We start from the raw sequence: 13,970 nt of genomic DNA, 5'->3' as shown, positions 1-13,970 counted from the left end.
TGCCCACTCCTGGGTTTTGGGATTAAATCGTTTCTGAATATTAACCAAAAGTTAAAACTATTAGTCAGCTGAGTTAAAAACATGAACTGTATCTTATTTTTCCCCAGTTTATAATTTACCAAAGTGTCTCATTTAATATAATCAGCTACTTTCCCCCGTTTATCTCCACTGTTGGTGGAACAAAACTAAATTGATTCCAGGATGCCACCTTTAGCTAACGGCAAACTGGTTTTATTGAATGAGTTCTAAATTCAGTTGAAAATGGACACTAAATCTGTTGCTTGTGGCTTGGTTTCTGAAGCTTGGGGATGGGAGTTGACCACAACCCTTAAAACTACTGGAAATGGAAACAAATCGGCAACAACTAAGTGGCAGTTGGATTTTTCTACAGTTTCTTCACGTCGCTCAACTATCACGTTGGTTTATGGCGGCGGTTGGTTACCAACCGTCTTCGGTAATATTTTAATCACAGTTACAACAAAATAACAGAACGCCAGGCGGCGGAGGCACCAGATTTACGACCGTCTGACGTGAATCACGCCCAGTCGGTCATGTTCCGTGTTTTGCTTTCCTCTCTGTTATATGAAGGGAAGGAGGGTCTGTGTGTGGGCGGATACAAACGCTGCGTGATTCACAAACCGTATTTGTTCGTACTACTTTGAGCGCCATCTTGTTTGTAACTCCTCTACGTAAGTGGTTGAGTCTCTACAGAGGGGGGATCCGATTACCCATTTCCAGCTTTAGACTGGGAGCCTCTCCCTGTAGTACACAGGCGCATATCGCATCCACGGTGCTGCTTTTCTCTGAAAATTTCAGCCAGTCTTTCCCACTGGACAGAAATGAGCATCGAAACGCTCCTGGAAGCTGCTAAGTTTTTGGAATGGCAAGCCCAGCAACAACAGAAAGCACGTGGTAAGTTTATATTTTTCGAAAAATATGTTTAATCTGATTCAGACGATTGTAAGGGATTACTTTCAGATCTCATTTCGCCGTTCAGTGAACGGCTCCGAGATTTATTTTCTGAATAAAAGACGAAACGATCTCACGTACCAGCCCTCATCATGAGCTCAAATCTATGTTCAGATCATTTGAATTAAAATATGACAAACCGCTGAGAGGAATGTGTCAGTTAACCAAAAACATTTCAGTTTTACTTTCATATTCGTTACTATGCGCAGAGGCTTTGCTAGGATTGTGTTTGCGTACTTGGTTTCGTGTAACAGTTTGCCTCTTAATCCATATCGCAGCCATCTAAAACACCAGTGAAATATGCATGATTTTGCTGCAGTGTCAGGGGGTTACTGCCTTGAAACCTGCTGCACAGTTAACGTGCAAAAAGGCGGCATTACTGTTAAGTTGTCTGATCATCTCCCGTCTCTGTGCGCCTCTCTGTATATTTATGAAGAGATGCACACACCGCAACGAAACGTTTACAATCAAAGCACCAATACACGGAGGGATAAAGGGCGGTGGCGCTGGGAATGCCAGGCTCCTTTTATATAATGACCTGACAGCGTTCGCCTGGGATCAAGTAACTGCTTTACCTACATCGGTTGATTTCAGTCACTCCCACTGGCTACAAATATTAAGTGTAGCTGAACTTAACTATCGTGTGACGACATGTTTTGGGTGACTTTTGCCCTCTTTAGAAAAATAAAGAACAGAAATAACAGCAACAAACTCCTTATCCTTTCAGACGCTCCTGGAGGGCTTTCAGTGTCTGTCGATGACGCATTATCAACAAACCACGCCCCGGTTTATTAACAGCACAGTGACTCCGCCCATATCACCACGTGCGTGATGGGCAACCCCTCCCAGAGGTTTTTTATAAAAAAAAGATGAGTCACTACTGTGTGCAGTCTGTAAAACCTGCTCCACAAATGTAGTCTGTGCTCCTTCTCAGAAACATGGAGCACATTCAACCATCAACATGGTCGCTCTTTACCGCGCGGCACATGTTGCATGTTATGTTGCAAGAGTTGCATCAGATTAGAAGCAACTGAAGAAGTGAAAGAGCAGACTAGGGCCACTCAACAAATCTGATTCATGGTTGACTATATAATAACTCATCTGTGACAGCTGAACATATTCTTCAGCCTCACCACATGTAATGTTTTCATTATTTTCCATGTTGTTATGTTCAGTTAAGTCAGCCTCTTGTCAACATGTCAGTAATAGTAATCTCAAGGCAAACACAATGACTATGAAATTATAACGCATTCATCCTAGGAGATTCTTGTGTTTGAGTCACATTTGTTTAGGAGGGAATAACAATCTGCCCACTTAGACATGCTAAAGTCAAATAGAAGATGAATTCTTGCATAGGCAGATTTAAAGGTCGGCAGCTGTAACGTTGTGGATGAATCCAGCTGTTTGCACATATGTGGCTCGGGTGCTGCTGGCATGGACCCATTAGCTGTTGTCAGAACAGGCTCAGAGTGAGAGCTCCTGCCTTTTTCCCCCTCTCAGCTCCTCCTCCTCCCTTGCTGCATTGGGGGAGAAGAGTCTCCTCCCTCCTCCACTGTAGAGCAGGTCACTGTGTGGTGGAAAGTAGGCCAGTGTTTCTCTGTGCTGCTGCCGTTATATAATACCAACAGAAAAATGTTGCTTTTTATTAGTATTTCGCAGGTTCTTTATTTTAAAATACACTTCTGTGTGTTTGTGTCCACATCACAATATAATAAAATATCTGTCCTAACACAGCAGGTACCATCTTGTGAAAGCTGGCTAATGCAGTTACTGGAACATCTTGTTCTTTCTGTATTTTTTTTTCTTTAACTTTGAAGAGAATTTTTATTTTATTTTCCCCAGTGTGATATAACACATATAAACTTAAATAAGTGACATAATGGACTCCTAACACCTGGTGCCATTAAAATGTTCCTCAGGTTGCTTTTGAGCGGAATATTTCCCTTCCTTTTAAGAAGGACAAAGCCATTCAAACTAACTTTGCAAAGAGTCAATAGAAATATTTTCTTTGCTTCACAGAGTAACACATTTGCAGCTTTTCAGTTGTAATATTTGGACTAAGCCTCAGAGAAGAGGTTTGTTTGCCAGTGGAGGATCAAAGCTAATGTTTCTGAACTCTGAACTGTAACAGCTGGACAAATACAATTCTGGTACATTTTTCTCTGCAGGGGGCTGTGGGGAGAAATCTATTACTTTTTTTCTTCTTCCTCAGACGACTCAATTTAACCCAGATGACTTGCACTAAACACTGACAAGTGAAAAGCTTAGATTTTCAGAAATATTGGAGCGTCCAACACACTGAACCTGCTTTTAATCTAAATTAATTAATACAGAGACTGATGGAGGGGGGCGTTTATACTTGATCATCTGTAGCTACCTGTAATCTAAAACAGGTTGAGATTTGGGTGTCTGCAGCAGTTACACTGGCAGCCTACAGGGAATCGTCTTCACCTTTACATTCATACACTGTCGTGTTTATTAAGAACTTGTATTATCTTCCCTCTTATCGGAATAAGTCTCTTTTTTCCATTGAATTGAGTGAATAGTCCAGCAGTGGCTTGATGCCACTCATAATGATGCTAATGACCACTTATATCCGACACCTCTGTGGACACAACAGCTGCTGCAGCCCCTTCTGAGAGCAGTTGTTTGTTATGGACGGCGTCCTGATTATTGTCAGACAGCAAAGACAAATTTATCTCAACTTTTTTTTATCATTAAACTGAATTTACAGTATGTCACCAAGGCTTTTTTAAAAATTTTATTTATTTATTTTTTTCATTAGCATTTCCTGGTGCATTAAGTTACAATGTTACTTAATTCAACTGTAATTAAAATGTGACCACCAGTAAATGAAGGTGTCGCAGCTGTCATGTCTGTGAGGAGTGGCTCAGGCTTTGTTAGTAGATGTTGAGCTGACCGCTCCAGGACTCGGTTAGTGGACTGCGACTTGGATTACATTACAGCAAGATGAACGTCCATTAAGGCGACAAGCTTCTTTTGTTAGATGTTTCAGATACACACCCCTTAAAGTAATAAAAAAAACCCAAAGTCAGATCACATGAATGTGAATGAGGATCAGCCAACAAAGCAGCACTCACTACTGTTGTTGAAGGATCTTTGTTTCCATCTTTTTAAAGTCTATTTGTCATTACTGCTGGGTTCATAAACTGAAACCTGCTTTGTGCCACAGTCATTTCTACAAGGTTTTGGCAAAGATTTAAAGCCACACATGTGGCTTTAAATCTTGCACGCTTAACTTGATTCTGATTTACTATAATTAGGACAACCAGGATTAATGTCACTTAAGAGGAAGTAGGCCTCGGACTTTGAGTGTTAGGCTGCATTATGTCTCCTTAGTTTATTTTCTCTTTAGACGTTCTTTATGCTGAAGAACTGAAATTTAATTTAACAGAGTTCTATAATAAATTGAAATGTACTGTTTGTTCCGGTAAACGCAGTGTGTAAACGAAGAGGCTGTTAACCAACCTGCTTTGTTTCTTCCACAGAGGATGAACTGAAGGAAAAGCTGCAGCCGAAGACCGAGTGTAGGTACTCTGATGCCAACTACCACTCAACAGTCCACATCAACAATGTTTTTAAGGCAGAGGAGCTCCGCATTGAGTGCCGCCTGGCACCCATACCACCCTCTCTGCCTCCCCCACCCATGCCCGTTACCGTCATCCCTCTCCCCATCGTCACCACCAACCCAGCAGGTTCCCCGACTCTGCCCGTTACCACACTTTCACCTCCAGCTGCTCCTCCACTTGCCTCCCCGAAAACAGACCCTGAATCCCCTCAGGAGCAAGGTGCCACCACCCTGCTGTGCTCTCCACAACCCAAAAGTGACCACCCAACCTCTATGGTGACCACCAACCACAGGCAGCCAATACAGAACCATCACCAACACTCGCAGCTCGTCGCCCAAACTAACAACACTACGCTGAACCAACAGACGAACCAGCAGCTGGTTCAGCGCTACCCTGGTTCAATCGTCTCAGTCCCACAGCAGCACGCCTTACTGCCCCACGCAGGCCCTTTGCTTCAGCCGGCTCCGCCACAGAATGGCCCCATCAACCGGGGGAGTCCTACCGAGGACAGCCGCCATCTGGACAATAAAAAGAGGCCTGGAGGGTAAGTCTAAGGGTTTTTGTCCATCAGTTCAGAAAATATCAGACAAAACGACTTGTTCAGGGGTCAAATTAAATGTAAGACCTAAAGAAACAGGTCAAATGTGGCGTTTGTAAAGCTCAGGCGGTAATGGTAAAGTGCTAACAGACTAATATGATAAAACATCTTCTGTGAAGTCAGGTCCAGTTTATCAAATCATTTTTAAATCACTAACTGAAGACTTTAAGTATACTTTGTGCTAGTTATCCAACTACAATGATAAAATTGTACACTAAATGGGACATGCATGACAGGCTATTGCAGAGCTATCTGCTGGAAACAAAGTAGGAATTGGATTCTGTGGTTGATTTTGAATATTTTTGTCATGTTGCCCTTTTGGACTTTAAATTCTTAGCATGCTCCCATCTGTGCTCTTACAGGGCAGGCACAAGAGAAGTGCATAACAAGCTTGAGAAGAACAGGTGAGTTCAACCTGTCTATTTGAATACAGTTTACTCGTCACCTAAAGGGTCATTTCCCAGTGAGAGAGCTTCAGATTGTTCTCCAAAACTGACCGATGCCTTTTCATCTTTAGCACTTTATCTTTAATGATTTGAGACCGATCTTTCAGTCATTACAGTAATCTGTTACCTTTAACCTAATTGTGTATCTACCATTCTTACATTTTGTCCGTCAGACGAGCACACCTGAAGGAGTGCTTTGAGACTCTGAAAAAGAACATCCCAAACATTGACGAGAAGAAAACCTCCAATCTGAGTGTCCTACGAAGCGCACTGAGATACATTCAGGTGAGCGTATACTTTGAGTGATCAAGCTGGTTTTTGCTTTCTGGCATTTCCTCACGTCATTTATTTTAATTTTAGTTATTTTTTGGAACAGATGAGCTTTTCAGTCCTGACCTACAGATTTATAATATCTAGAATTTGTTGTACCTGCCTTTAGCAACATATTCAAGCCTATTAAGCAATTACTAACTCGTAAACGTTAAGCCTGCACAGAGCATTCTTTGTGTGATTGATTATCTTGCTCAGACTTGTGAGAAAAGGTTTAGTGACACTTGGGCTAAATATAAAACAGTGCAGTCTCCATTCTTAAGAATCGACGCCACAACTACTTTGTAGTAAAAGTGGGACTGCAGCTGTTCAGGCCAAGCAACACAAGAAGTTTGTTTTTAACTTTAGTTTAGCCATTTCATATTTTATGGGGAAAAATTTGACGACGCTTGGCAAGAAATGCAAGCATTTTGTCACTGGTTAAAACCGGTGGACGACAATGTATTCCAGGCTTTTAGCACTGTATGCAAAAAAAAAACCCATTCATCTTGGTACCGTGGGCATAAAGGCTTTAGAGTCTCATGCCAAGTCGTCCAAGCACATCAAGTCAACCAAAGGGAAGTATTAAACTGGAGTATTTCAACCTGCTAATGTTAGCCAGCTAGCTGTTAATGTGCCTGAAGAAGCTAACGTAAACCAGCTAGCTGCTAGCGCTACAGCCCCCCCCAGCTACGACCGGAACTAGAGTGGATCTGCGCGCAGCTTTTGGGTCCACACCAACGATGAAAGTTTCATTTTCATCGTTGGTGTGGATTCAATAGTTTAGGGCTCTCTCTACTCCCCATATTCCCAGCATGGAATAAGTAGCTAGCTGATGTAACCAATGTTAAAATAAGAAGACTATGGGTTATAAACTATTTATCAGTGAATGATTTCATAATTATTGAAACACTAATTTTAACATTAACATTTTTCTCTCCTTACTGGCCAAAGACAGTTAAATCATAGTTTCATCAGGACAGTAATCTCAGTTATTAGCAATCCTTTCAGTTTTCTTTTGCTTGTTGCTCCTATAGAATTGAATGCTGTTGTGTTTCTGCTCATTTGTGTGCACGTTAAGAGTCAGACACTCACTGTATCAGTGAGATCAGTATCCTGGTTGTAAACAGCTGGTGCAAAGGTCCACCACTGGCCCACTTTAACTCTTGCAGACTGAGGGTCCCTTTTTTTCCTCCTGGACATAGACCCTGAAGGGTGGTGATGAATCTTTCACACATTCTTCCATGGGTCATGGGCAGCACCAGGTTTTATAAGAAAGATGTCATTTTAAACATTGCAGCACAAAAGTACATGGTGCTTATATTAACTGAAAGAAGCGACCGTGTAGTTGTTACTATCCCACATTCTGTAACTTTAGTGGATGTTTACAAGAGTTAACCAAATGTGGTACTGATTTGATGCACTGAGAGGCAGCTGTCTGTTTAGTTTTCTCTGCCTGTGACTACTAAGGGGAAACTAGGACAGCGTGGGAGCCTTGCATCACCCAGTCTCTCTCCCTATGCCTCTTCCGGTGATTTAACAACCTGCTGTGCCCCCCCTGGACACAAGAATAAATTTAAAGCAAATAAAGTCAGAAACTGGCTTATAGCTCTACTGTAAAGTCTCACCATGTCGAGTTCTGCACAGTTTACAGTTCATGTATCGAGGTCACAATGATCTAGCTGCTCTTATCAGTGTACTTGGGCGTCCCTCCCTGTCATAAGGGGCCATCTTTTCATTGACTGGGCAGGTGTTTTGTTTTGGAATGGGTAAGATGGAAACTTTCAGTGATAGAGAAACACGTGCACATAGTAGTATTTTGACAGAGCTGGTACATGTGTCCTGCCAGCACACACTCCCCTGCCCTCTTTGTTGGTAGCAGTGAAGCAGCTTGCACACACAGACCAGAGGAGGTTCACGTAAGAGGCTTTAGGATCAGCATCACATTTCATTTATCTTGCACGTTATCGCAAGTATAAATTAAGTGGAGACTTATCAGGTGGATCTTATCAGCTTTTGACACAATGACTCAGACTACAGCTACATAGCTCAAATTCCTTATTACAGCAAATGACAGAATGACTCAGCAACTATGAGCAGTAGCACAACATGCAATCAGACTTAGTTTGCATTTGTGGCTCTTTTTATTCTTTCAATTACAAAAAGTAATCTGGGTTTTTACTTTAAATGTGTCATATTTTGCCCCTAAAAACCTTCCTTGCGTCTGTGGTGCAGAAAGCTGAGACTGTCAAGTAAGCCCTGATGCATTAGCGCTCCTCCTCCCTCCCTCCCTCCGTCTCTCTAGCTTGGCCCTCTGAGCTTTTATGGCCACATGAGCAGCAAGCACATGGCTAGCCGGAGCCGCGTGACGTCACCCCCCCGTGCTGGGCCCCCGCCCAGTGCTGCAACGGGCAGGACTTGCTGTACCACCAGGCCTAACAGCAGCAGGGAGGGAGCATGGAGTGGTAAACACAAGGCTCAGTTTACTCCAGTCGCACTTCATTTCCCCCTCTGACTGAACTCGTTCCTCCACTGCTCGTCCTTAAATGCCAGTCTGGTAAATACTGTGAGATTTAAGCGCTAAAGCCTAAAATGTGGAGTGGTTTCAATAATCAGCGTTTGATTGTGCAAACAATGGCATTTCCTTTTAGGCCTTGCTTTAAATAATGTACTCCTTTGCATCATGCAAAGCTGAACAACTACAAAAATGTCAATCTGCCTTCTTTGTTCGTTGAGATCAGTGTGCTTTATTGTTATTATGGTCCTTCTTTATAGATCTTTTTTTTTTTTTTAAAAGAAAAAAAAACAAACAAACAGTCGTGGTTAAGTTCATTGTAGTATTCATTTTCTTCTTTTATAATTTCACAGAGAGCACAGCCACAGCTATATTCACTTCCAGTTTCTTCCTAGCTAAGATCGGGGAATTAGGCCAGCTACGAGTTACAAAAGCTTGTACACGTAAAGTTGGTGTTCCTCTCCGCAGACAAGCCTCTAATTGTTGTAGGTCAGGCACCACGTGAATTCTCCATTTCAGCTTGAAGGCACAACAAGACAAGAGTTTATGGTTACCACAGTGTCACAAGACCTCTGTGCAGAAGCCTGATCAGCCAGCCAGACTTAACAGCATGTCTGCAACGTGGCTCCTGTGCTCCTGGCCCTTTAAGAAAATCCAGCCTTGTGCTGCCTGTCCCTGCTGCTGCAGAAGTGAGTCAGAGTACAGCTTGTATTCCTCCCTTTCAATCCCCCGCTATCTGCCTCCCCCCTCTCCCTGCTCTAAGGACCATGTGCTCAGCACTCGCATTGCTTGTGACAGCGCTTGAGCAGTGTTTACCTTGCTTGCACACACACACAGTTCAGCCTCTCTCTGTTCTAATCTAGATTTACACACACCAAAGCTGAGGTGAGTCCTCATCTCATATGCAAAGAGGTTTCTTGGCACATTGTGGCCTACAAACATGACAATGAAGTCATGTGTGAGCCATCTGCTACAGACTTAGTGATCAGGTTTACGTGGTTAATCTCTCACTAGTGGTTTCTAAAAAGATGACCACGCTGTCGGCTCCATCCACCGCCAGCTCTTTAAAGGAGACTTCAGAGGGTCTCTGTGTTTGTGGAACATTTCCTTATTTTCTCTCGTTTCTTCACCATGCGTCATAGTTTGAAACATGCACTGCTGTGCCACCACTCACATAAGGCTGAGTGCGGGTGAGAAGGAGGCAGCCAAACCTTTTTGGGGCACATGCCACATTTGTTTCAGCCAGAAGGACTTTTAAAATCAATGTTTAAACGTTGGCATCGTTAAACAGCACCTTTAGCCCATTCAAGTATCCATGTTAAGGTTTCTAAGGAAACATTGGGAGGTTTTCAGATGTTTCCCTGACAACCAAAGATGGGGGCAGTTTAGTACATTGTAGGAAGACTAAAGATGTTGTTACAGCCTTCGCCCTGCTGCATGGAGCGCCACAGCTGACAGAGAGAGCTGTCTAAAGAGTTTATGATAAGGAGGTGTTCATCAATGGAGCATTTGTTCTGTCCTGCGCATTAAGCCCCAAACTGTAGCCTAAATCCACATAACATTTCCATTATTCTATAGATAATATTGTCTGAACATGTTCCATTTGAATATCTTTGATTGAGAATAGATGCAAAGTAAGAACTCCTATTACCTTCAAATGGACCACAAATTTCACAGGTAATGACATTTTATATTTAACAATATTCAATGAAGACATTAACACAGTTTATACATATAAAATCATTTAAAAGAAGATATTTATGAGAGAAAGATTAAATAGCTGTTGGAGTTCAGTGGGAAACAGCAGACCACTTGCCCCGTGCATCCCTAATCCTGGATAAGAGCCAGACAGACAGGTGCTGAATCACACTCGGCCCGCCTTTTGTCCTCTTTTGCCATTTACGTACATGTGCGCTGTATAGTGCATGTACACAGCACACAAGCACGTAAATGGAGGAAAGGCCATAAACAACCCTTCTTTTATAAGCATAAAAAGCCCTTTTTTGACATTTACAGTACGCTCACAGACATATGAACACTAACAGGAAGTCCACCCTATGAGAACATGGCTTTATGCTTCTGAGTCCTCAGGTTTCACAGAGTCACTTCCAAGTCTTTCTCAGCGAGGCCACAAATTTTACTGAAGACATTGAGCAAGCTGTATTCAGCGTTTAATAAACAATTTGTTTAGTTATAACGCTCAATAAAATAATTATGGTGTGTTTTTGTTTGTGTAGCCTTGGCCGGTAATTGTTTAGCTGGAAAGAGTTGCCTCAAACAGTGGCCACATCGTTGATCACCGTCTCTTTCTAGGGGACAATCTTCTTGGCTTTTGTTAGAATTTTGTTGAGGCTTTCTTTAACTTTTCCTGCTGTGTGCATGGGAGTCTTGCTCAGTCAGCTGAGTAAAAGGGAAACTGGGTCACATGGAGCTGCTGCCAGGAAGCACCTCCTCCTTTCCATACTTATCTCATCCCTCCTCTCCCTCTTTTAGGTTGCAGCTCTTACTTTGCCCACTGCACACAGCCACGTCTTTGGGTTTAATATTGAGGGAATATTTGTTGGAAATGTTCCTAATCAATCTGCAGTGAAAACACAAAACACGCCTCGTATTGAACTTTCTTTCATAACTTATTCAAAAGCCAATCCTGTCTTTTGCAAAAACAATGTTTAGATCACCGAGCTGGCTAAATATAATATTTATTGATCTTACCTGAATAATATTCAAATCTAAAATAACAGTAACCAAAACTACATTCATCCCATATTTACTGGTGGTCCTTAATGGTATTGTAGGGTTACTCTGGCCAGGACTTTATGAACCAACAAGAAAGAGGCTTTGGCTTTCTTCAGCCAAAGGCAAATTTAAAGAAAGATTCTGTTTCTTGAAATTTGTCTTGGTAGTTTTAGTTAAATATTGCTAACAAAATATAACATGGACTCTTCTCTTAGTGGAAGAATTTGAACCATGTTCTTCTTGATCCCCGTTCAGACACTGAAGCGCAAAGAGAAGGAGTACGAGCATGACATGGAACGATTGGCCAGAGAGAAGATTGCCACCCAACAGCGACTAGCAGAGCTGAAGAACGAGTTGAGCCAGTGGATGGATGTGATTGAGATCGACCGTGTCCTCCGACAGACCGTACAGCCAGAGGAGGACCAGGCTTCAACATCCACAGCCTCCGGTAGGTGGACAGAGTGGATTTAGTGGGAGTTTGAAGTCTGTGTGAAACTGCATGATCTTACTGACCTCAGAGCATCTCAGAGTCCTGCTTTTGTTTAAGAATAAATAAAAATTAGCCAGCCCCATGTTAACGGTTTTGACTTTTCCAGCAAACCAAACTTCACAGTGGATCATATGTGTCTGTATCTAATACTGTAATTATCTGGTGTTTCAGAGGGGGAAGACATTATGGATGATGACCTGGCCGAAGAGACCACACAGAAAGCACCGACTGCCTTACCCACTGTGCCTCACAATACAAAAGCTGAGACTGCAGCACACAATCAGACTCCAACCCTGACACCTGCCACCACTACCTCCATCATCACCCAGCACATCTCCATCAAAAACAAAGCCACCCTGCGCCAGCTACAGCCACCATTAATGACTCCTTCACAGCCACTGTCCAGACCTGCAGCTCCATCACTAACACTAATGACCACTGCATCCAGCACACCCACCACTGCCAGTCAGTCCTTGATCCCTACCCATACACACATGGTGACCACGCCCACTTTGCATCCCACAGTTATTGCCCATGCTTCAGTGTCCCACCCCTCAGTCATCCAAACAGTGAACCATGTAATCCACGGAGGTTGTCCCAAACATGTTGCCCACCTGGCACCCTCCACCACCACCAGCTCTGTGCAGTTAGCCCATAGTCACCAGCCCATTGGTCACATCACTGTGCACCCAGTGGCTCACCTGAGCCAGCATATACCAGCCCTCTACCCGCAGCCAGTGGCTGTCACACAGCCAGCTGTGGTGGGTCATATCACTCACACATTCAACCATGCCCACCCTCAGGTGAACGGCACCGCCCCCAACCAAGCAGCTGCCACCATTGTTGGTAAGCAGACAACAGTAAGCACCCAAATGATGGCACACCACCCGCAGCTGGTGGGTCAGACAGTAATTAATCCTGTGACAATGGTCACCATGCCCTCCTTCCCCATCAGCACTCTGAAGCTGGCCTGAACGCTGCCATCAGGACTGCTGGGCAGTAGATGAAGATACCACACACATGGGGAGAACTCCAAAGCTCAGATAAGGCCATCGACAGGCCCATGTTTAGGATGGGAGAGCTGCAGAGGACCTTGATGATCTGAAGAGCGACTATAATTCAGAAGCATTACAGGAGACATGAAGCCGAGAACAATACTAAGACGAAACGTAAACCTCTGTCAATACTGGTCTGCCACAGCTTCCTAAAAACAGAATCCTGAATTTAGGACAGACCAGGCTGCATGTGGCTGACAGTCATCATGTTACCTGTGTATGGCCATACACAGCGGGCAGATTTAGACCATCACTTGGTATCTGTTGTTTGCAGATAATGAAGCAGTAGTTACTCTCACGTGAGCTTCACAGAAACAATTTCACACAGAAAAATGTTGTGCGGCCTTTCTAAAGGCAGACAGCGTAGGATCTGAGAGCTGGACCGCCATAAACAGGGGAGCTCCTCCCATCCAGCAGCAGCAGCACATGCTGTCAGCTGGAGCTAAATCATGGACTGAACTACACACCCCGCACAGGAGCAGCAGTCGTCTGTGACTGTGCATACAGCAGCAGCGCCCCCTTCTGCCCGTTTTGTGGTCAGTGTAACAGTACTATCTCTGTGATGATGGAAAAAGTATAATGCTGATGGATATTAATCGTATAACAACCACTTTGGTAAAATTTTGTGCAGTTTTTCCAGGGTTTGGGTTTGACAATCAAAATGTCACTTATGACTCATTTGTTCTTTAAACATAATCATGATTGTACACCGGGCACAGTTAAGATACAGCTGCGACTACCTTTCATACACTTCTGTCATTTTACGTCAGAGACGCAACCGATGCAGATGTATCCGCCAGCCAAGTTTAGTTAGTTTGAACGTGAAAAAAGGTCCATACAATTAAGTAAATTGTGTCCATGCTGTGTTGTACTGAAAGTGATGGGATGTGTGTTTGCATGCAACAACTGCATGCCGCGATTGTGTTAAGTGATCTCTCTGAAAGCCAGAACTTGCCGTCGTGTGCGTATACGCTTCAAGTTACTGTAGAAAAGTGTCAGACTGTGGCAAAGATTTGAAGCCACGTAGGTGGGACTTTAACAGCAGACAAAATTCAGCTAATGTGTACATTTAAGACCATCCTCTTATAAAGCCAGCACTGTGAACATTTCTACTGTGTAAATGAGCAGCCGACCTGCAGTCTGACATAGCACTTAGCAGAGCAGCAGTAAGCCGTGCTCTCCGAAACTAATCTGAATGTACTGATCTGAGAACGGATGTGGAGCAGCACACTCCGCAGAAGTCAGACTTTTTTTTTTTTTCC

The 13,970-nt window shown here is 43.4% G+C and overlaps 1 protein-coding gene across 2 annotated transcripts; it reads left to right on the top strand.

Moving 5' to 3' along the window:
* Window positions 1–648: 648 nt before the first annotated feature.
* Window positions 649–13,970, top strand: mnta (MAX network transcriptional repressor a). Of its 2 annotated transcripts, XM_072392514.1 has the most exons (6): window positions 649–912; window positions 4,479–5,103; window positions 5,520–5,561; window positions 5,777–5,888; window positions 11,419–11,611; window positions 11,825–13,970. In XM_072392514.1, the coding sequence occupies exons 1-6, from the start codon at window positions 840–842 to the stop codon at window positions 12,625–12,627; spliced, it is 1,848 nt and encodes a 615-aa protein (XP_072248615.1). In that variant the 5' UTR covers window positions 649–839; the 3' UTR covers window positions 12,628–13,970. The 2 variants fall into 2 exon arrangements, with proteins under 2 accessions (XP_072248615.1, XP_072248616.1); XM_072392515.1 differs by lacking the exon at window positions 5,520–5,561.

Source organism: Leuresthes tenuis, unplaced genomic scaffold (assembly GCF_036924035.1).
Source record: "Leuresthes tenuis unplaced genomic scaffold, fLeuTen1.0.hap1 SCAF_9, whole genome shotgun sequence".
NCBI classification, from domain to species: Eukaryota; Metazoa; Chordata; class Actinopteri; order Atheriniformes; family Atherinopsidae; genus Leuresthes; species Leuresthes tenuis.
This window is presented reverse-complemented; position numbering and strand designations above follow the sequence as displayed.